The sequence below is a fragment of the Eulemur rufifrons genome, chromosome 4 (assembly GCF_041146395.1).
Source record: "Eulemur rufifrons isolate Redbay chromosome 4, OSU_ERuf_1, whole genome shotgun sequence".
NCBI classification, from domain to species: domain Eukaryota; kingdom Metazoa; phylum Chordata; class Mammalia; order Primates; family Lemuridae; genus Eulemur; species Eulemur rufifrons.
The window spans coordinates 84,255,436-84,277,762 of NC_090986.1; the positions used below are offsets into that span (position 1 = coordinate 84,255,436).

Sequence of the window (22,327 nt, forward strand, 5' to 3'; positions counted from 1 at the left end):
GCCGTCATTGTTTCTCCTCCCACGTCCCCTGCTGTCCTGGCCTCGAGGCCACGCGCTCCTGTCCCTCCCGGGTGCCCCCCAGCACCGATGTCCCCGCAGCCACAGGTGCACCCGGTTAGTCCTCCAGGCGCAGCCTCGCACTCAGCTCGAGGAGCCTCCGCCGCTGCCCGAGACCTTCGCCGCCGTCACCTGCTTTGGCCTCTCCCAGTCCTTGTCATTTCCACGAGCTTTGGAATTAGCTCTCTGATTTCTGCCCGAAGAACACAGGCCGGGACTCTGGCTGGGGCGGTGCTGCCTCTAGAGCCCGCTCTGGGGAGCCGGCGTCCTCGGTGGGCTCTGCGTCGCCCCCGACTCCGCCCACGGCTGCCTCTCGGCCTGCAGCCCCCAGGCCTCGTGTATCTCTGTCAAGTTTTTTTCTAAATATTTGGTGTTTGTAGTGTTGCCTTTGAACTAATTATAGCTTCACAAGAAGTTGCAGAACAGTCCAGAGGGTCCCACAGCCCACCGGTGGCTCTGGCACAACTCGGCGAACCGTCCACACCAGGAAACGGACCCAGCACAGCGCAGCTCACGAGACCAGGGCGCTTGCTCGGGCTTCGCTAGTTTTTGTTTTGAGCATGTCTTCGTGCAGTGATTCTGTGACATGCTACCACACGTGTAGATCCGTGTGACCAACCACATTCAAGACTCCCGTCTGGGCCAGGCGCGGTGGCTCACGCCTGTAATCCTACACTCTGGGAGGCCAAGGCGGGTGAATCGTTTGAGCTCAGGAATTAGAGACCAGCCTGAGCAAAAGCAAGACCCCATCTCTACTAAAAATAGAAAGAAATTATCAGGATGACTAAAAATGTATATATAAAATTATCTGGGTACAGTGGCGCATTCCTGTAGTCCCAGCTACTCGGGAGGCTGAGGCAGGAGGATCGCTTGAGCCCAGGAGTTTGAGGTTGCTGTGAGCTAGGCTGACGCCACAGTACTCACTCTAGCCCGGGCAACAGAATAAGACTCTGTCTCAAAAAAAAAAAAAAAAAAAAAAAGGAAATGGACCCACGCAAATATGATAAATTAATTTTTTTCAAAGGTGCGTGACTATCCAATGGGAAAAGAAAGTTTTTGGCTGTTTTATTTTGTTGCATCATGAGCTTATTGCAGTGAAACAAATTGTCCCCCCACCAGCGACTCTGCAAGAGTTTAGAACGTGCCCTGTAACCATGTTCCTCACTGTCGCTTTCATAATCTTATCGCAAAGGGCTTACACTATGTGTCGAAAAGTTAAATCTGAGCATGTTACCTCGAAAAAGATCTTTTCAACAGTGTTGGGTCCACTGGATTCCTTTATGGGAAAAAGTTGACCTCTGTCTCATACACTCCACGCGAAGTAATTCAGAATGGGTTAGAGACTTAGATGCAAACTGTGAAACTAGAAAACTTCTGCAGAAAAACACAGGAGAAAATCTTTTTTCTGACGCAAAGATTTCTTAGATTAAAAAAAACCATGAAACCAGTTTTAAAGTTTGTTCCCCTCTGTGGAATGAGTCCTCCCTCCCTTCCCCCAGGGCGCCCTAGTGCTCCCTCTGAATGAGTCCTCCCTCCCTGCCCCAGGGTCCCCCTGTGCTCCCTCTGTGCAGTGTGTCCTCCCTCCCTGCCCCAGGATCCTCCCTCCCTGCCCCAGGGCCCCTCCGTGCTCCCTCTGTGGAGTGAGTCCTCCCTCCCTGCCCCAGGGCCCCTCCGTGCTCCCTCTGGGGAGTGGGTGCTCCCTCCCTGCCCCAGGGCCCCTCTGTGCTCCCTCTGTGCAGTGTGTCCTCCCTCCCTGCCCCAGGGCCCCTCCGTGCTCCCTCTGGGGAGTGGGTGCTCCCTCCCTGCCCCAGGGTCCCTCCGTGCTCCCTCTGTGGAGTGAGTCCTCCCTCCCTGCCCCAGGGCCCCTCTGTGCTCCCTCTGGGGAGTGGGTGCTCCCTGCCCATCCCAGGGTGTCAGGACACTCCACTCCTCCCGGGGGGCGGGGGGGCCCGGGCACCCTTAGCAAGGGCACTGTGGGCCCAGGGCACAGGGAGGGGTGTCTGCCCACAGCTCTGTCCAGGGGTTCACCCGGGCGCCACACAGGGGTGGGTCAGAGGCTCTCACCCGGTTTCCAGTTAGGGTCCCTTCGGGTCATCCCTGACCACCTTTCCAGGTGCCCCCTGCGGCCTGGCTGGAGGGTCTCTTCCCACGCAGGGGCCCCCGGGCTCCCCCTGCCTGGGCTCGGGGCCCCGTGAAGCCTGGCAGCCCGAGAGGCCCTCAGCCCCCCAGGGAAGCCCTGCACCCCTGCGCTGGCTGCCACCACCTGTCCCCCTGTGGCCCACCGCAGCGTCCCTGGGGGCGCAGGGCCCGGCAGCCTCGGTGTCCACGTGAGCTTTGTTTTCGCCTCGTGTTCGTGTGCAGGTCGCGTGGGAAGGACCACGGGGGCGGATTCCACACAGCCCCTGCCCAGGGCCGCGTGTGCTGCGAGGGCTTTTCCCACAGCCCAGGCGGGGCCGTGCCCCGTGGGGTCCCCAAGGTGGGCGGGGCACCCAGCTGGGGTCCACGTGAGTCCCCACGTGTCGGTGCAGCCACACGTGTGCGCTGTGGCCCGCCGGTGATTGTCTGCAGCGGCGGCAGTGCCAGGCCCTGTCTCCGCTGACGCTGACGGTCTGGGAGGTCCCGACTCCGGGACAGAAAGCAGAGCAGCTGGGACTTGGCCCAGGCCCACCGCGCGGTGGTGCCAGCCGCGTGCAGCCGCCAGGCCGGGCCTGCAGAGCCCAGCGCCCACCGAGTGACGTAGCCACAAATGCAAGGCCGGGCGGGCGCCTCTTTACCTCGGCCCTGGTGCCCCAGACGCCCTCCGGGGGCACATCCCAGCTGCGCCCCGCCCACCTCTGTGCTGCCCACCTGCCGCGGACGGTCTCCAGCCTCCGTCCTCAGCCCACAGACGGACCCCAGGGCCGACCTCCTGGGGCCACAACAGCCTCGGCCACCTCCAGGGGGGCTGCCTGGGAGCCGGGGTCCTCGGACGTTTCCAAAATGTGGTAATTTTTATGAGAGTCCATGTGGATAAGTTAGATGCACGGAGCGTCTCCTGTCTGTGCCCCCAGAACGAGGCCCCCAAGCCAGATTCCCTCCCCTCGCCGGGTGCGCAGCACTGAGAACTGTGCCCAGCGCGCGGCCGGCGAGGCCGTGGAGGACGCTGGACGGAGGCTCGCGATGTAGCCAGACTTGGGAAAGGTAAAAGGTCGTGGTGCCCTGCGACCCCAGCCTCATGGGAACCACCTGTGTGTGGCTGTCCGCGTGCAGCTCCACCTGCGGACACGGCCGTGCACGGGGGCTCCACGTGTGACAGTCCGCACGTCAGGAGACGGTCCAGGCTGCCGTGTCCACCTCACCTACCGCAGGTGGGCTGGAGCTGCTCCGGCCGTGGCAGCTGTGCCCTGCAGGGCGGGCTCCAGGCTGAGCCTGTTGCCCCCCACCTCCCGGGTCTGTGTAGGCAGGGCCACAGGAACCACGGAGGACACTGCGTCAGGCTGGGGCCACTGGCCCCTCTCACAAAGCCACAGGGCTCTGTCAGCGCCCCCACGGGCCGAGTGGGCTCCAGGACAGGGCCCTCGGTGTCAGGGGGGAGGGGCAGAGCAGGGGAGGCTGGAGACGCCCCCCTAGCCAGGCACCAGCTCCCTCTCCCTGAGCCTGGATGACCCGCTGGCCTCTGCAGGAGGTGCCCGCCCTTGGCCCCTGCGCGCCCTTGGCCCCTGCGCGCCCTTGGCCCCTGCGCGCCCTTGGCCCCTGCCGGCCCTTGGCCCCGCCCGCCCTTGGCCCCGCCGGCCCTTGGCCCCTGCCCGCCCTTGGCCCCGCCCCGCCCTTGGCCCCGCCCCGCCCTTGGCCCCGCCCCGCCCTTGGCCCCGCCCGCCCTTGGCCCCGCCCCGCCCTTGGCCCCGCCGGCCCTTGGCCCCGCCCCGCCCTTGGCCCCGCCCCGCCCTTGGCCCCGCCGGCCCTTGGCCCCGCCGGCCCTTGGCCCCGCCCCGCCCTTGGCCCCGCCCCGCCCTTGGCCCCGCCCCGCCCTTGGCCCCGCCCCGCCCTTGGCCCCTGCCCGCCCTTGGCCCCGCCCGCCCTTGGCCCCGCCCGCCCTTGGCCCCGCCCGCCCTTGGCCCCCGCCCGCCCTTGGCCCCCGCCCGCCCTTGGCCCCTGCCCGCCCTTGGCCCCGCCGGCCGCTCCACCAGCTCCAGCCCCACCGCCCGACCCACCTGCCCTGACGGTGCAGGCACCTGTGCAGGGGCAGCTTCTGTGCCCCCGAGGGCCCTGCTGCCTTTGGGGCACGGAGTGAACCTGTGTGGGTGCTGCTCCTGCTGCCGGTGGGTGTCTCCCGGTGCCCACGGTCCCCCGGCCCGTCTCATGCCCGCCAGGACATGGGGCTCGGCCCACCTGCCGACCACCCTGCTGCTGACGGCCACTGCCCAGGGACATGTGCTCCAGCCCCAGTGCGCCCGGCCCAGCCCCAGACCCCAGACCTGCGGCCCAGCCCCAGACCCCAGACCCCAGCCCCCAGCCCCAGACCCCAGACCCCAGCCCCCCAGACCCCAGCCCCCAGCCCCAGACCCCCAGACCCCCAGACCCCAGACCCCCGGCCCAGCCCCAGACCCCAGACCCCCGGCCCAGCCCCAGACCCCAGACCCCAGCCCCCAGCCCCAGACCCCCAGACCCCAGACCCCCGGCCCAGCCCCAGACCCCCAGACCCCAGACCCCCAGACCCCAGACCCCCGGCCCAGACCCCAGACCCCAGCCCCCAGCCCCCAGCCCCAGACCCCCAGACCCCAGACCCCAGACCCCAGACCCCAGACCCCAGACCTGCGGCCCAGCCCCAGACCCCAGACCCCCGGCCCTGCCCTAGACCCCCAGACCCCCGGCCCTGCCCTAGACCCCCAGACCCCAGACCCGCGGCCCAGCCCCAGACCCCCAGACCCCAGCCCCAGACCCCCAGACCCCAGACCCCCGGCCCAGCCCCAGACCCCCAGACCCCAGACCCCCGGCCCAGCCCCAGACCAGCCCCAGACCCCCAAACCTCAGACCCCCGGCCCAGCCCCAGACCCCAGACCAGCCCCAGACCCCCAGCCCAGCCCCAGACCCCCAGACCCCAGACCCCCGGCCCAGCCCCAGACCCCCAGCCCAGCCCCAGACCCCAGATCCCCGGCCCAGCCCCAAACCCCAGACCTCCAGAGCCCAGACCCCCGGCCCAGACCCCCAGACCCCAGACCCCCGGCCCAGACTCCCAGACCCCCGGCCCAGACCCCCAGACCCCAGACCCCCGGCCCAGACCCCCAGACCCCAGACCCCCGGCCCAGACCCCCAGACCCCAGACCCGCGGCTGCCCGACTGTCAGGCACCCCTGGCAGCACCCGGGTGGGACGAGCCCCTTCCTCGCTGGGGAGTCCCCACCCCACAGAGGGCACCTGCTCCGTGGGAACCCCCTGCCCGGGGAGGGCCCGGGAGCACAGGGGTGGGAGCAGCAGGGACAGAAGGGACAGAATCACCCTGAGCTTTGAGGAAACTGGTTCGGAGCAGTCCAACGTGTGTAGGTTCTGGGAGGTTCCCAGTTTAAACCGGTCACCACCGGGCTACCCACGTGGGCGAGGGGCAGGGCCTCCCGTCCTAGTGGCTCGGCCGACGCTCCCTCCACCAAGCCCAGGGAGACGCCTCCTCCAGCCCGGCCAAGGGGACAAACCAGCTCTTTTCTGGAAGCTTCTCAGGGTGTCTTTGTAGCTGGGGACACAGCCAGAGAGCAGTGGCCGAGTTCAAACCTCCTTCCTGGCAGCCAGGGATGGTGGGCAGACCCTCGGGTGGGTCTGGCCGGCGCGGTGGGCACATCGGGGCCCGGCGCATGGCCGTCGCGAGGCGGCAGCTCACGGTGTGGACAGCAGGGAGCACCGGTCCCAAGACAGTGTCGGGAAATGAGGACCTGGGGGAGACTGGGGGCACTTCCTTCAGGGGTCCTGACCGACAGGGGGCGTCGGTGGCCTCCCCTTTGTCGGCCTGGACGGGCGGCGCGGGGCCCAGCCACTGCGTCTGCACCCAGGCACAGACCTGCCGGCGCCGTCGGAACAGCCCAGACCCGCGTCGGACCTCTGGGGGTCTCAGGGACTCCCCCGTCTCGGACATGCCACAGGTTGCCTGCCCGTGCCCTGCCGCGGGTGCCCGTGTGTGCACGTGTGTGCTGTGTGCTGTGTGCACGTGAGGATGCGTGGGAGAGCTCTGCGGCGGGTGCCCGTGTGTGCACGCGTGTGCTGTGTGCTGTGTGCGCGTGAAGATGCATGGGAGAGCTCTGCTGCGGGTGCCCGTGTGTGCACGCATGTGCTGTGTGCACGTGAGGATGTGTGGGAGAGCTCTGTGGCGGGTGCTGGTGGAACAGTGTGCGGGAGTGAGGCCGGGCACGTGGTCAGGATGAAATTGCAAATCCTCGGCCCCTCGGCCCGCGGCCGTCGGTCCTGGCTACGCGGGTTAAACCAGGTGCCGCAAAGCCCGTCCGTGCCCTCTTCCTGCGCCTTCTCTGCCGCCGCCCTTCCTCCGAGTGGCCTGGTTCGCAGTCGGGGCCCTGCGCACCACCCCCATGGCGCTCAGCGATGCCCCGGCTCCCGGGCCCTCAGGGACCAAGGTCCGACCGGCGCGGGCTCCAGCGCCCGGCATCTCTCCCGGGTGAGACCTCCAGGCGGCACCGGCCGGGCCTGCGGCTGTCGCTGTGCACAGAGCCCACCCAGCGCCGGCCTGGCGGGAAGGACGTGGCTTCACCCGGCCCAGCCAGAGCCGTGGGCTCCGCAGCCCCACACCCACTGGGGACCCTCCTCCTCCTCTGGGCCGGGGGCGTGTGGCTCCCGCAAAGGCGGATCACCACACCAGGGCTGCAATTTCTGTCCTCACCACAGCCCCTCTGTGCCCGCCGTACCCGCTCTGCTCCCGGTTCTGGAGGACCCTCGGTGACCCGGCGGCCCCTCGGCCCTCCTGCATGTGCCCTCCGACCGGCACTGTGTTCCCGGGCGCCGCGGGGGGCTGTGTGCCCGTCACCACCCGGCTGAGCCGCCCCTGTGACCCCCACACGCCCCAGCCAGAGGGGAGGGGCTGGAGCCGGGAGCTGGCCAGAGAGGAAGAGCCTGTTCCCCTAACGCATTTATTGTGTCTCCCAAGGACAGCGGGCAGCGGCTTTACGGGCAGCGGTTTTTCGCGGGGCTCACGCCGGCTGCTCGGCCGCCTCAGGCCTGGCTCGGGGCAGGGCAGGGTCTTCGCGTGGAGGCCGCGTGGTCTGCGCCTCGCGCCGCCTGGTGTCCCGGGACAAGGAAACGGGGCCTCAGGGCCTGGCGAGGGGGAGGCTCTGGGGCAAGTGGGCGGCGGCACCCGGACACCCTGCCTGCTGTCCCCGCCACACCCTCTTCTCCCAGCCCGTACCTGCCCCGGCGGCTACGCGCTGTCCTTCGCCCTCCTCTTGGCCGTGTACGGGATGCAGCACACCCAGCTGGTCCGTGTCCTGCCGGGGGTGGGGCGTGAGGGGTGAGCAAGGGTCCCGGCCGCGGCCACGCGCTCTAGAGCAGCCCCCGCCCCAGCGCCCGAGGTGCCCTCTGACTCCTGCGCCCACTCCCGCACGTCCGCGGGGCGCCCAGGGCTCGGTGCCAAGGCTGCCCGACGGGGCGGCACACGCCAATCCCGCCGGGGGCCCGGGCCACCGTCTGGGCCGCCCCGCCAAGGCCCGGGAGAGAAACCTCATCGGGTCGGAGGAGCCCCGCGGTTGTGGGTCCCGGGGGGTGGGCGGCCCAGGCATCCGTCAGGCCAGGCCCACACCGGGCCCCAGGCAGCCTCCAGGGGCCCAGGACAGGTCCCGCGGTGCCAGCCCCACCTGGCCAGTTCTCCGGGCCAGCTGAGTCGCGGGGCGGGTGGAGCACAAAGCCCCCAAGCTCCGAGCCACGTGGCAAACCCACCCCCAGGAAGCATGAGAACAACACAGCTCCCCGCGGCGGAGAACCACTGCCCAGGCCCAGTGCGGGAGTGTGACACACACTCTGCCGTCCCCGGAAAAGCTCGTGTGACCTGGTGACGTTAGGGACGCGGTCAGGGAACCTCTCAGGTGGGAGGGAATAAACCACCTCACAGAACTTCTCCCCCATGACATAAAAATCTGAGCAGACGGTAATGCCGTAATAGTATCATAGCAACAACAATTCATCAATAATAGCCAAGCAGCTCCACGCTGTACGCGCTCAGGCCGCCCGTCCAAGGAGACGCCCCTGGGGACGGGCCCGGCGTCACGAGGCCGCCTGGCAACGGCACGTCAGCCCTTGCTCTGAGACGCGGAGACCACCCGCTGCCCCGGCCCACCTTCAAGAGGTGGGATTTGGGGCGAGTTTAAGACTTTCCTCTGTGTTGTGCTCACCTACATTGTTTCAGTTATTTGAAATGAGCGTGTATCAGTTTTACAGATTCAATAGAGCAATTTTCCTTTTAAAAAAAAAACCTGTAATAAATAGGCCAGTCGGGGGCGGGGCTCACCCCTGTGATCCCAGCACTTTGGGAGGCCGAGGCGGGAGGATTGCTTGAGCTCAGAAATTTGAGACCAGCCTGGGCAACAGAGCAAGACCCCATCTGTACAAAAAATTTAAAAATTAGCCAGACATGGGGGCGTGAGCCTGTGGTCCCAGCCACTCGGGAGGCTGAGGCAGGAGGATGCTTGAGCCCAGGAGTTCAAGGCTGCAGTGAGCTGTGATGACGCCACTGCACTCCAGCCTGGGTGACAAAGACCCAGTCTCTAAAAAAATAAAAATAAATAAGACATAAAACTTAAAAAATCTGTAATAAGTCAAAATACTAATATAGCTACTAATTCTGAGTGGTGGGAATTTGGATCACGGCAGTGTTCTTCCTTATATTTCTCTGTATTGTTTAAAACAAAACAAAACGGATCCCTGGACCCTCGGTGGTCCGGAGGTGAGGGTCCGGCCTGCTCCCGAGGTCCCTCCTCCCAGCTGAGGCCTCAGGGCCCCGGGAAGTCTTGGGGCTTCGCCGGTCCACACGGCGTCTGCCCGGCGGGGAGAGAGCCGGCCGGACACACGTCCTCCCAACCTGGCAGGCCCAGGCGGGCCCGACCCCGCTGTGCGAGGGACCTGCCTGACCACGACAGTGGCCACGTCGCAGCCCCCACTGCCCACAGGGCCCAAGTCCGTGGCCTCCGCAGCCAGAAAGCAAACGGAGGCCGCACCCCCGGCCACGTCTCCTTCCCGCACCTGGTCCTCTGCTGGCCGACGGGTGGGCCGCGCCTGCTCTGGGGCGGGGGGTGCTGGGAAGGCGGCTCGGCCCCCAGAAGGCCACAGCCTGCTGTCCCCTCAGCCCCTCCAGCCCCGGCAAACGCTCTGTCTCCACAGGCTACTGGGGAGCAGAGGGAGGCACAGGCGCGCGGAGGCCTCCAGAAGTGGTGGAGGAAACATTCCCGCCCCCCCAGCGTGACCCAGCCAGCGTCACTCACTCGTCCTCTGACATGTCCCCTGTGTCCATCCGGGACCGCTTCTCTTCCATCGTGGCACAGGTGGCCACCTGTGGGGAGTGGCAGGACAGGCATCAACCGCAGGTGCCGGGGCCAGACCTGCGACCCGTCAGAGGATCAGGGGTGCAGAGACGGGGCGTGGAGACGGGGGCACAGAGATGGAAACAGGGTGTGGAGATGGGGTGTACAGATGGGGCGCAGAGATGGGGGCACGGAGACAGGGCATGGAGATGGGGGCGCGGAGATAGGGTGCGGAGATGGGGGCGCGGAGACGGGGGCGTGGAGACGGGGGCGCGGAGACGGGGGCGTGGAGATGGAGTGTGGAGATGGGGGTGCGGAGATGGGGGCGCGGAGATGGGGGCGCGGAGATGGGGTGCGGAGATGGGGGCGCAGAGACAGGGCATGGAGATGGGGGCGCGGAGATGGGGGCGCGGAGATGGGGGCGCGGAGATGGGGTGCGGAGATGGGGGCGCGGAGATGGGGGCGCGGAGATGGGGTGCGGAGATGGGGGCGCAGAGACAGGGCATGGAGATGGGGGCGCGGAGATGGGGGCGCGGAGATGGGGGCGCGGAGATGGGGTGTGGAGACAGCCCCAGATGACCTCCCACCAGACAGGGCTCTGCTGAGTGGAAATTTCAAGTTAGGGGGCCCTGACCAAGGAACTGCACCCTTGACGTGGGCCTCCCTGGCCCCAGACTGCAGACTGGGACACGTAGCCTGATCCTTCCCACTCTACCCTGGCTGACCCTCCTGGACTCCGCAGAACCCACGTACCCCAGGAGTGGCCTCGTGGGGCAGTAACAACCAGCTCTCTCCACCTTAGGGCAAAAGAGGTATCTGCAAAATAACCGACCCCAGGCAGAAGCCTAAACTTGCCAAGAAAGAACTTTAAGAAACCTCCAAAATGATGACTGCTTGCTACAGCTAAGGAATGGGGGAAGACACCCAGATATCTGTGTTGGAAGGCCCCAGACAAGCCGCCAGGTCAACCTCTTCTTTTTAGATAATGATGATGATGGTGGTGATGGTGATGATGATGGTGGTGATGATGGTTGTGATGGTGGTGATGATGGTTATGATGGTGATGACGATGGTGGTGATGATGGTTATGATGGTGATGATGATGGTGATGACGATGGTGGTGATGATGGTGATGATGATGGTGATGATGATGGTGGTGATGATGGTGATGATGATGGTGATGATGGTTGTGATGGTGGTGATGATGGTGATGATGATGGTGGTGATGATGGTGATGATGATGGTGGTGATGATGGTGATGATGATGGTGATGATGGTTGTGATGGTGGTGATGATGGTGATGATGATGGTGGTGATGATGGTTAAGATGGTGGTGACGATGGTTGTGATGGTGATGATGATGGTGATGATGATGGTGGTGATGATGGTTGTGATGGCGATGATGATGGTGATGATGATGGTGATGATGGTTATGATGGTGATGACGATGGTGGTGATGATGGTTATGATGGTGATGATGATGACAATAATGATGGGTACAATGGTGGAGGCGGCGATGGTGACGTGTTGATGATGGTGGTGTGGCAGTGATCATGGCAATGACAATGACAATACTCAGGTGTTCTGAGTGTGAGGCTATTCTGAGAGCTTTACAAAACCACCCTGGAGTGCAGTTACTACGATGATCCCCATTTTACAGAGGAGCAAACTGAGGCACAGACAGGTAAGAATGGTTATCACATTTACTGGCAGAGCCATTCATCAACCAAGACCAGGTCACCCAACGCCCACCCCAACGTGACCCCACAGGAGGTCCGGGGGGCCCTCCCAGACACCCTGAGGTTGGCCTGGGCCCTGGCATCTCTGGTGGTGCTGGAGTGTGCGCAGGTTGGAGTACGGGAGGGTGAGGAGGAGGCGAGGGTGAGGAGGAGGCGGGACGGTGAGGAGGAGGCGAGGGTGAGGAGGCGGGAGGGTGAGGAGGAGGCGGGAGGGTGAGGAGGAGGCGGGAGGGTGAGGAGGAGGCGAGGGTGAGGAGGAGGCGGGAGGGTGAGGAGGAGGCGGGAGGGTGAGGAGGAGGCGGGAGGGTGAGGAGGAGGCGGGAGGGTGAGGAGGAGGCGGGAGGGTGAGGAGGCGGGAGGGTGAGGAGGAGGCGGGAGGGTGAGGAGGCTGGAGGGCGAGGAGGAGGCGAGGGCGAGGAGGACGGAGGGTGAGGAGGACGCGGGAGGGTGAGGAGGACGGAGGGTGAGGAGGACGCGGGAGGGTGAGGAGGAGGCGGGAGGGTGAGGAGGAGGCGAGGGTGAGGAGGAGTCGAGGGTGAGGAGGAGGCGGGAGGGTGAGGAAGACACGAGGGTGAGAAGGAGGCGGGAGAGTGAGGAGGACGCGGGAGGATAAGGAGGACGGAGGGTGAGGAGGAGGCGGGAGGGTGAGGAGGCGGCGGGAGGGTGAGGAGGCCGGAGGGTGAGGAGGAGGCAGGAGGGTGAGGAGGAGGCTGGAGGGTGAGGAGGAGGCGGGAGGGTGAGGAGGACGGAGGGTGAGGAGGACGCGGGAGGGTGAGGAGGACGGAGGGTGAGGAGGAGGCAGGAGGGTGAGGAGGACGCGGGAGGATAAGGAGGACGGAGGGTGAGGAGGAGGCGGGAGGGTGAGGAGGAGGCTGGAGGGTGAGGAGGAGGCGGGAGGGTGAGGAGGACGGAGGGTGAGGAGGAGGCAGGAGGGTGAGGAGGACGCGGGAGGATAAGGAGGACGGAGGGTGAGGAGGAGGCAGGAGGGTGAGGAGGACGGAGGGTGAGGAGGAGGCGGGAGGGTGAGGAGGACGGAGGGTGAGGAGGAGGCGGGAGGGTGAGGAGGACGCGGGAGGATAAGGAGGACGGAGGGTGAGGAGGAGGCGGGAGGGTGAGGAGGAGGCTGGAGGGTGAGGAGGAGGCGGGAGGGTGAGGAGGACGGAGGGTGAGGAGGAGGCAGGAGGGTGAGGAGGACGCGGGAGGATAAGGAGGACGGAGGGTGAGGAGGAGGCAGGAGGGTGAGGAGGAGGCTGGAGGGTGAGGAGGAGGCGGGAGGGTGAGGAGGACGGAGGGTGAGGAGGAGGCAGGAGGGTGAGGAGGACGCGGGAGGATAAGGAGGACGGAGGGTGAGGAGGAGGCAGGAGGGTGAGGAGGACGGAGGGTGAGGAGGAGGCGGGAGGGTGAGGAGGACGGAGGGTGAGGAGGAGGCGGGAGGGTGAGGAGGACTCGGGACGATAAGGAGGACGGAGGGTGAGGAGGAGGCGGGAGGGTGAGGAGGACGGAAGGTGAGGAGGAGGCGGGAGGGTGAGGAGGACGCGGGAGGATAAGGAGGACGGAGGGTGAGGAGGAGGCGGGAGGGTGAGGAGGAGGCTGGAGGGTGAGGAGGAGGCAGGAGGGTGAGGAGGACGGAGGGTGAGGAGGAGGCGGGAGGGTGAGGAGGACGGAGGGTGAGGAGGAGGCGGGAGGGTGAGGAGGACTCGGGACGATAAGGAGGACAGAGGGTGAGGAGGAGGCGGGAGGGTGAGGAGGACGGAAGGTGAGGAGGAGGCGGGAGGGTGAGGAGGACGCGGGAGGATAAGGAGGACGGAGGGTGAGGAGGAGGCGGGAGGGTGAGGAGGAGGCTGGAGGGTGAGGAGGAGGCAGGAGGGTGAGGAGGACGGAGGGTGAGGAGGAGGCGGGAGGGTGAGGAGGACGGAGGGTGAGGAGGAGGCGGGAGGGTGAGGAGGACTCGGGACGATAAGGAGGACAGAGGGTGAGGAGGAGGCGGGAGGGTGAGGAGGACGGAAGGTGAGGAGGAGGCGGGAGGGTGAGGAGGACGGAGGGTGAGGAGGAGGCGGGAGGGTGAGGAGGACGCGGGAGGATAAGGAGGACGGAGGGTGAGGAGGAGGCGGGAGGGTGAGGAGGACGGAAGGTGAGGAGGAGGCGGGAGGGTGAGGAGGACGGAGGGTGAGGAGGAGGCGGGAGGGTGAGGAGGACGGAAGGTGAGGAGGAGGCGGGAGGGTGAGGAGGACGGAGGGTGAGGAGGAGGCGGGAGGGTGAGGAGGACGCGGGAGGATAAGGAGGACGGAGGGTGAGGAGGAGGCGAGAGGGTGAGGAGGAGGCGAGGTGTGCCCCGCCCAAGGCCCACCCTCGACCCCAGTGGCCCCTCCAGGAGCCGTGGCCCCAGGCCTCTGCCCTGCCCGCAGCACACGCCTGTCACAGGGCAAGTTCCCGGAAAGGCCTCTCAGGCCCGGCCTGGAGAACGCAGGCCCCTTCCCGGCGGGTGGCGTGACTTCGCGCGCGTGAGGGTCTTGTCTTTACCTCCTCCGCGCGGTCCCGCAGATCGATCTCCACAAACGCAGACGGCTTCTGTGAATGGAAACCACAGTGGTGGGCGGCGGGCACGCGTGGGCGAGGGGGAACGCAGAATGCCGGGGGGCAGTGGCCCTGGGGCAGCCCGGCCTGGGGATGCCACACGGACCACCGGACAGTGCAGTGCTTCATGGGGGCTCCCGGGTGACCGGGCTCAGCGCTGGTGGCGTGCGCACCATGAGGGGCCGTGGGAGGAGGACTCGGCCCTCTCACCCCCCTCTCCTGCCCTCCCGCCAGGGCCCTGACAGCCGAGGGCGTCCTCTGCCTTCGCCCCGAGGACCAGGGCTCCCGGGTGACGGGGCCGTGCCCAGAGCCGGGGCGGCCCCTTCACCCCAGACCTGCTCGGCAGGGCAGCACCTGGACTCCGCGCCCACCGGCCTGCGGGGCCGCGCCCTGCACCGGGTGGTCAAGACTCCCACCGAGATGTGAGCGCCCCGCGGCTCCGCCGCCCTCCTGGGCCTCCGACTGGGCACCTGGGCTGCCCGGACCGTGTCCCCACCCAGTGGCAGCCCTGTGGTCAACTCCAGGGAAGTGTTTGGGAGGGTGAGGGGCTCCCAGGGCCCCGAACCAAAGCCGGGACCGTCTGGGCGACAGCCTGGCGGAGGCGCCCAGCTCCACCCTGCCCCCTGCACGAGGCGTGGAGGGGAACAAAGCCGCCTTCCCTCCTCGAGCGCCTGGGGACCCACCCCGCACTGGCCTGTCTGTGCCACACCCCAGGGTGCGGGCTCTGGGGGTTCTTCCGGGCCACGGTCACACCGAGGTCCCCTCTGCCCAGGCCCCACACCCTGCTGGTGGCCACCCGTCCGGCAAGCTGGGTGAGGACGCTGCTGTCTGCATGGGGGAGCAGAGCGGGGGCCCCTTCTGGGGTGGGGCTCGGTCCAGCGCTAAGGCACGGCGCCACGGAGACGGCCCCGGCCACAGCCCACGGCAGCCTCGCGGCCCGTGGGACTCACTTCTGTTCCCGCGGCGGAGAGCGCGTACCTCTTTCTCCAGGTCGTTCAGCTCCATGGACTCCTGCTCCTGAAAGCCCAAAGACACCAACCAGGTAAACAGAGGCAGGACTCCCGGGCAGGGGACAAAACTGCCACGCTCGGGCGCGACCTGACCTCGGCCTCCCCGCGGTGGCAGCGCTCGCCCCGCGGCTCCCCTGTGGTGCTGGCCTCCGAGCCTCCCTTCTCGGCCTCCGGTTCCGTTCTTCCCGCCGCGGGGTCCGCCCGTCCAAGGCCACCCTCCTCCTTCTCTGCCGCGTCTTCCTCCGCGTTCCCCGGGCTGCACAAGACGCGGGAACGCTGGTTTGGAAAAGGCGTCACTTGTGCCACACGGACACGGGGCCCCGGGGCTGTGTGCTGGGGGGCCTCGCCGGGCAGAGGAGCGGCCCCGGCAGGCCGGCCTGGCCCCGCTGCCGCTGCAGCCACGTCTGGGTGGGAGGAGCCCGCCCTGCATCGCCCCCCGCTGCCCTGGCAACCAGGCTGTGCACGGCCAGGCCGGGCTGGCACAGAAGGCGGGTCAGAGCTGGCTCTGGGGGGACGTGGCCACCCTCGCGGCAGACTCCCGGTGCCCCCGCGAGGTGGGGACGGGCAGTGACAGTCGCCGGCGGGGCGGGGCCTGGCCCTGCCGCTACTCACACCGGCCGGTGTGCAGGGGGCGGCCGCATGGGGAGGACGGCAGGACCCCCCAGCGATGGCTCTGGGGGCTGCCGCCCGACTTCGCCACAGCGAGCTCACTGCCGCGTGGCGCATGGAGGTCCCCGCCGGGCCTGCCCGCGGGCTCTCCCAGGAGGCTGCGCCAGGCTGGCCTCAGACACCGTCCTCGGACACGGGGCCCCTAACGCTCATCCACCAACTGCACCGGGGAGACTCTGGGCCAGGTCCCTCCTTGGCCGCGCACAGGGGAGCCGTTTGCGAACCGGGCGAGTGGCCCCTGTGCTGCGAATCGGTCTGAGAAAATTCCTGGTGCCTCGATGGCCAACACGTCCTCCGAGATGGCGGGAGGGTGCTGGGCAAACACGGCCGGGGCAGGGGAAGGGGCGTGAGCAGGTGGGCGCCCGCCCTCCCCAAGGCCACCGGAGCCGTCCCTCGTGACAGCCAACAGTGCCTGTCCCCAGGAGGGCTCCGCCCTGACACGGCCCTTCTCCGATATGTGCCCAACCCCCGTCGAGCCCTTGGGTGGGGTCTTCGCAGGACCCCCGGCCCCTCCAGGCCCCGCCCAGGTCTCTGGCACGCACGGCCTTGTGCGCCTTGTGTTTCCAGGGCCGCGCCAGGCCCCGGCGCTTACCAGCCGGCATCTTCCGCGTTGCTCCGCGGCTCTTTCCCTGGATCCTCAGACTCTGGGAAGGAAGGACAGAGGGGTCAGCGCACCAGCCCCGCGGCCGCCGTCGCCAGCATGGTGCACGGCTGAAGCGAGCTTGCCCGCCCCACCCGTGCCCTGCTACTCGGCCCCCGCGTCTGTGGCTCCGGCATGTTCCACAGCGCAGCCCCACGGCGCCGTGCGCCCCAGTGACCCGGAGAGCACGGTGACCGGTGACCTCGGGTCTGGCCTGGTGCGACCGGCCGGAGGCAGCAGAGCAGGAGGTGGGCGAGGCCCCGCCCGGGTCCTGAAACCACTCGCTCGTCCAGAGAATCCTCCGGTCACGGACTCCTCCTGGCTCCTCTGGGGGCGTTGCCAGGTGTTTCTAGTGGTCCTTTTCCCAGAAAGAGCCAGCGAGGGTCTTTGTCCCGAGGGTCCCGGGGAGGCTCCTGGACCTTGCCCGGGGGCTGCGGAGCCGGAGGGTCGGGAGCAGTTTGCAGCCCTGCCCAGGGCACTTCCTGGCAGAATGTGGGGGTGGGATCCGCCTCCCCGGGCCTTTCGTCCAGCTCCGCTCCAGGCCCAGGCGTGGGGACCTCAGCAGGGAGCAGCTCCGGGGGTCCCAGGAGGTGAGACCAGCAGCTGCCCACGGGGCTGCCCACGGGGAGGCTGGTATGAGGCCCCGGAGGTCACAGTTGGAGGCGTCGCAGGACGAACGGGTGCCGGGGGCCGAGTGGGCTCAGGGCCAGGCCCACAGCAGGTTCCGGAACCCGGGCTCTCAGAGCTGCTCTTGCTGTCCCCCTCCAGAGCACCCTCCGTGTGTCCTCAGTGAGCCTGGTCTCCTGTGTCACAGCAGGGACGCCGACGCAGCACCTCAGCCGCCTGGGTGGCCGCACTTGGGGAACCGGCTCCTGGAACACGTCCAGGCCCCGTGCGGAGGGTCCCAGGGCCGGGGAGACCCGTGCGGTGTGGGCGTCTGCGGGCCGGGCAGGGCGGGCGGCGGCCCCTCCCGCGCCGTCTGGGGAGGCCAAGGCTCTGGGACCTGCTCAGACCACCCCTGAGCAGCATTCGGGTCCTTGCTTCCTTCGAGAACTCTGCTCGTCTCATGGGAGCCCGGGGCAGGGGGTGCAGCCCCCCAGCGGCTCACGGCTCCCAGACAGCTCGTCTTTGGTCTTCACGCTGTCCCAGGACTCGGGGAGCGGACGGCATGCCCCCCCGCGGCGTGCCGACCCCGGGCAGGTGCCGACGGAGCCAGCGCCGCGGTCTCTCAGCCCACCCAGGCCTCAGGCTCTGGGACGTGTGTGCGCCGACACTCCAAGTGCGACCGGGACATCGCACGCAGCCATCCCTGGGCGCCCCCAGGTCCCGCGTGGCGTGTTCAGGCAAGTCCTGGCGTGGCGGAGCCGGTGTGATGGGAGCTGTAGGCCCGCACGTCCACCGTGTCGAAGCCAGGTCAGCGTCACGCGTGACCGCAGGCACCCAGAGCTGCGCGGACGGTCCCCGCGGCTGTGCCTGGACCAGGCCTCCCTGTGAACGGGCGGCCACGTCCCCAGGCCCCGGCCCTCCCTGCGCCGTCGGCCCTGCTGCTCTGCCGCCTGCGGGCAGAGGACCCTCCCAGCCGGCCTCCGTGGGCTCGACCCATGTGGACCCAGAACATTCCGGCGCCGGGCCAGCCCCTACCCGGCTCCTTGTGGGGCTTCCGGAGGCAGCTGGGAGGGTCGCCCTTCTGGTGCAGGCCGCCCACACTCCTGCTCCGCTGGAGCTCGGCCACCTCGCTGGCCGTCCGGGGGTGGCCGGGGGCGGCTCCTGCGGGCAGGGCCCCGGGGCCGGGCCGGTGCCTCCTGTGTGTGGCCGCGTCTTTGTCCATCCTGAGCGCGGGCAAGCGGGCGCCGGCTCCCAGCACAGCCTCAGCTGCGGCTCATGGCTGCCCGGCTCGCGGTCTCTGCTCTGCGAGAGTGGCCCAGACTGCGCCCGGGGGACCCCCTGTTGCCATGGGGCTGCTGTGACATCACTGCAAGGTCGGAGGTCAAAGGTTGGCCAGGTCCCGGCCCAGCGTGGCTTTTCACGCAGGCCGGGGTCTGGGGTGTGGGTCTGTGTTTCCTTCGTGGGCCTGGCCAGCGTCTCCTGCGGGGCGGGTGGGCGGCCACCCAGCCAGGCCCCGCAACGCGGACGCCAGCCACACGTGGGCGCCCTCCCTGCCGCCGGGCTCTTCTTGGATCTGAGACTCTTTCCCTGGTTTCGGGGGCGAGCTCGGGGGAAGGGAGGGTGCAGGAGGGCGGTGCCCGGTGCCCCCCGCTCCGCGCCCCGCAGCACGCAGGATGTGGCCTGCACCAGCGTGGGGAGGCTCCCCGGGCAGGCGGGCGTGACGGCGCTGACAGGGCAGCCACCGCTCGTCCCAAGTGCTCACGCTGTGGGCGGGGGGACGAAGGCCGCGGCTGTGGTTGAACAACAGTTCGTTCTCACATTCCGGGGGCCACACGTCCGAGTTGGGGGTCAGCAGGGCTGGGTCCCCCTGGGGCCTCTCTCCTGGAGGGGGGACACGTCCCCTGTGTCCTCACGTGCTGTCCAGCGTGTCCGTGTGGCCATCTCTACTCAGGAGGACGACAGCCCGACTGGCCCAGGGCCCACCCTGGTGACCTCATTTTACCTGAATCACCCCCTCCTGCTGCACATACAGGCAGCCCGGAGGTCCTGGGGTCCCGCGTGAATCTGAGGGCGTGACACAGCCCAGCAGAACCCCCGAGGCCCCCACCGAGGCCCCCGCTGTCCGAGAGCCCCCCACTGAGTGTCCCAGGAACTAAACCACGTGAGAAGCAGCCCACGTTCCTGCAGGTTCCACGTGGCCTGGGCGCCGCCTTCCACACGTGGACTCTGGTGCGGAAGGAGCGTGTGGGAGGCTGGAGATGAGGGTGGGGCGCGCCCAGCCCAGCCCTGCCCAGGGGACGCCGCCGCCCTCCCGCTGGGGCCTTGCCTTGGCGTCCTGGCTGCTCCTTCAGGAAGAAGGGGGAGGCCAGAGCCCGGCCCCGCCCATCCCGAGTGCCAGCTTGCCACGCGGGGCTCGCCGCATTCAGGGGAGGCAGAAGGGCCCCCCAAACCAGCCCGGCTCCCTGCCCTCTCTGGGGTCTGCTTTGCACCTGGGAGGCCTCAGGTCACGTGCCAAGCACCCAGGGGGGCAGCAGCCTCTGCCCCGGGAACCAGCAACTCGCGGTGGCCGCTCCAGAGACCGAGGCCCAGAGGCGCCTGGGCCAACCAGACGCCTGACTGCCACAGCCGAGAGGAAGGGGAGCAGCCCTCTCTCTGCAATGACCCCCAGGTCACCGGAAGCAGGCGGGTCCTGCCTCCTCCACCCAGCGGGGTCCGCCTCGGCCGTGCCGCTCTGGCGCTGGGGGGCCCCCGGGCCTGCTGCGGGAGCTCAGCACCCAGCGGCCCGGCCAGCCTCGCAGGCAGCGGGGGCCCCGCCCGGGGGTTCACCCACCACCCACAGCAGCCCCCGGCCCGGGACAGGCAGGGGGGCCCGGGGGGCCTGGACGGCACCTTCCTGGCCCTGAGCCCCGCCTGCCGGTGCAGCCGCAGCCCACCCTCGCGCCCAGGCCCTGCCCACCGCACGCCTGCGTGTGCCCGGGAAGCGTCTGGCCCGGTGCCCCCGAGCTCGGGGACGCAGCACGGTGGGGGCCGTCTCCCGACACTCCGGAGCCGCACGCGCCACGGCCCCCGCGTGCCAGACCCGCTGCCGTCCTGCGGGCATGGCCAGGCTCCCGCCCAGACCCCGGGTCACACCGCCTGCCAGCGACACCACCTGTCACCAGGGGGGTGTCACCTGTCATCAGGTGTCACCCGTACCACAGACACCACCTGCCACCAGAGATGTCACCTGTCAGAGATATGTCACCTGTCATCAGAGGTGTCACCCATCACCAGAGACACCACCTGTCATCAGACGGATGTCACCCGTCACTGGAATGTCACTGTCACCAGAGGGATGTCACCTATCATCAGAGAGATGTCACCTGTTGTCAGAGGTGTCACCCGTTACCAGAGACACCACCTGCCATCAGAGGGATGTCACCTGTCACTGGAAAGTCACTGTCATCAGACCAGTGTCATCCGGCGCCCCGTGCCTGGCACCCCACCCCCACAGGTGAGACCACCAGGGCGCCCCTCAAGAGCACACCAGTCCTCAGAAAGAATAAAGTATCTGTTTTAATTGGCCAGTAAAATACATTGCAAAACATTAGTATTTTATAAACAGACGTGAGGTTACAAACCCATGTTGAAAGCCGCCGCACAGCACAGCCTCACAGCTGCGTCCCCAAGTTGACCTTTTACACTTTCCTCCACTACTCTGTGACAAGTGACATTACTACCTGCCATTGGGACTGAGCCCGAACGACCGTATTTCCCAGCAGGGACGGGGAGGAACGGGCACAGGGACTCGGCGCTGAGGACTCACGCGCCTCCCAGCACCGTCTGCACCCGCGAGGACGCAGCGCGGGAGGGAGCCAGGGGACTACCCGCCGTTCTGGGTCCCCCACGCCGGGGAAAGCGGCCCTCGGGTGCACAGAGACGCAGGCCAGACACCCGCGGGCCGCCGCCCACACGCACACGCGGCCGTCCTCCCTGCGTGGCCCTCTCTGAGGACCCTTGTGCTGAGACACACGGGGGCTGCGGCCCGTGGCAGGCTCTCCTCCACAGGTGCCGCCTTGGTGTCACCAGCTACTTCCTATCAAACAGCTAATTCAAAATGGTCCTTTAGAAACACTGAGAAAAACAGCTTGAAAAACGCGTGGCTGCTTTAAACCCCATCAAAACGGCGTGTGCTGGAGCTGGGGCGCAGGACACCAGGCGGAGCGGAGCCCACGGCCCCCGCGGCCCCTCTGCAGCGGGACCCCCACTCCCAGAGCACCCTCGGGCGGGACTTCCGTGCGGCTCTGCGTGTCCAGCGCAAAGCTGACCCTTCTGCCAGGAGCAAAACCGCACCCAAGGCCGGCCGGGCAGCCGGCGTCCGGCGCGTGGCGGGGTCGGGAGCCCCGTGCGGAACTGCGGGCGGCGCGGTGCAGGCGGACAGAAGCACATGCTCTGCAGCAGAGGGCGGCGTGGGCTCCCCGGGGACGCCCAGCTGCGGCTAGCGACGCCCACGGCGCCACCGTCTGGCCGACCGCTGGGTCAGCAGGATAAAAACCAGCACCCGCACCTCCCGGAAGGCTGGTCGGGGGAGTCCGGGCTCTGCGGGCAGCTTCTCCGTCAAGCGACGCGGCTGCTGGTCCCCAGGGAGGGGGCAACACGGCTCCTCCCCACGCGGGCGAAGCTTCAAATGGAATGTGCGGAGGTCTCCGGCTGCTGCCTGATGTAGCTCTGGAAGCTCTTGTCCCCGATCGGGTGCTCCCTGGCGGGAGAAGAGAGAGTGAGTCCCGCCCCCGGCGTCCCCACGGTCCTTCCACGCTTCGCTGCAGCAGACACAGCAACACGAAGGGAGAGCGCAGCTGCCAGGAGCCCCTCTGGACGTGCCCACGGCGGCCCTCGACTGTTGTGCACACACGTAGGCCATGCGTGCAAGTGTGGAGCACGTGTGTGTACACACATGTGGCATGTGGGGGGGGCTGTGCACACGTGTGGAGCGTGAGCTCCAGGGCACGGCTCCCTCTGTGCTGTGCCCGGGACAGCGCCTGGCACGTCGCGGGTGCTCGGTAACCGCGGCGCCCGCCTGCTGCGAGAAGCACGTGCGTCTCCAACCCGCCAGCCTCACGCTCGGTGTCAGCAAGGCGGCGTTTCTAGAAGGTGAGCGTGTCTCTCCCCAGAGGGTGTCTACGGTGGGACTTGGCGGTGCGGGTGGGGGAGGAGCGAGGAACAGACACGTCTGGGGCACGGACGGGGCCCTCACCCAGGAGGGGCTCACACGTGGCCCCAGGGGCAGCCTGTCCAGCCGGGGACCTGGGGACCTGCCGCCGTCCCGGGCTCCACCCCTGCCCTCCCCAGGTCACACCACAGCCTCCCTGGGGGTGGGGTGAGGAGGGAAGGAGGGGCAGGGGGAGGAGGGAGGAACGGGAGGATGCCGGCTACACAGGCTCCCTGGGCTCGCCCGCCCCATCCAAGGTGGGCTCCACCCAGGTGGTCCCTGGGCACCTGCTCACTCCGGCCAAGGACTATTCCAGCACCTTACGTACTCAGCCTCCCAATGACTCATGAGGATCCTGCAACC

At 67.8% G+C, this 22,327-nt stretch overlaps 1 protein-coding gene across 1 annotated transcript in view; it reads right to left on the reverse strand.

Annotated features, from left to right (window-relative positions):
* Positions 1-21,387: 21,387 nt before the first annotated feature.
* Positions 21,388-22,327, reverse strand: part of RASA3 (RAS p21 protein activator 3) — an 87,895-nt gene continuing 86,955 nt past the window's right edge. The window contains exon 24 of the mRNA XM_069467493.1: positions 21,388-21,514. Coding sequence (XP_069323594.1) covers positions 21,439-21,514 — 76 coding nt within the window. The 3' untranslated portion in view covers positions 21,388-21,438. The remainder of the gene's footprint in view (positions 21,515-22,327) is intronic.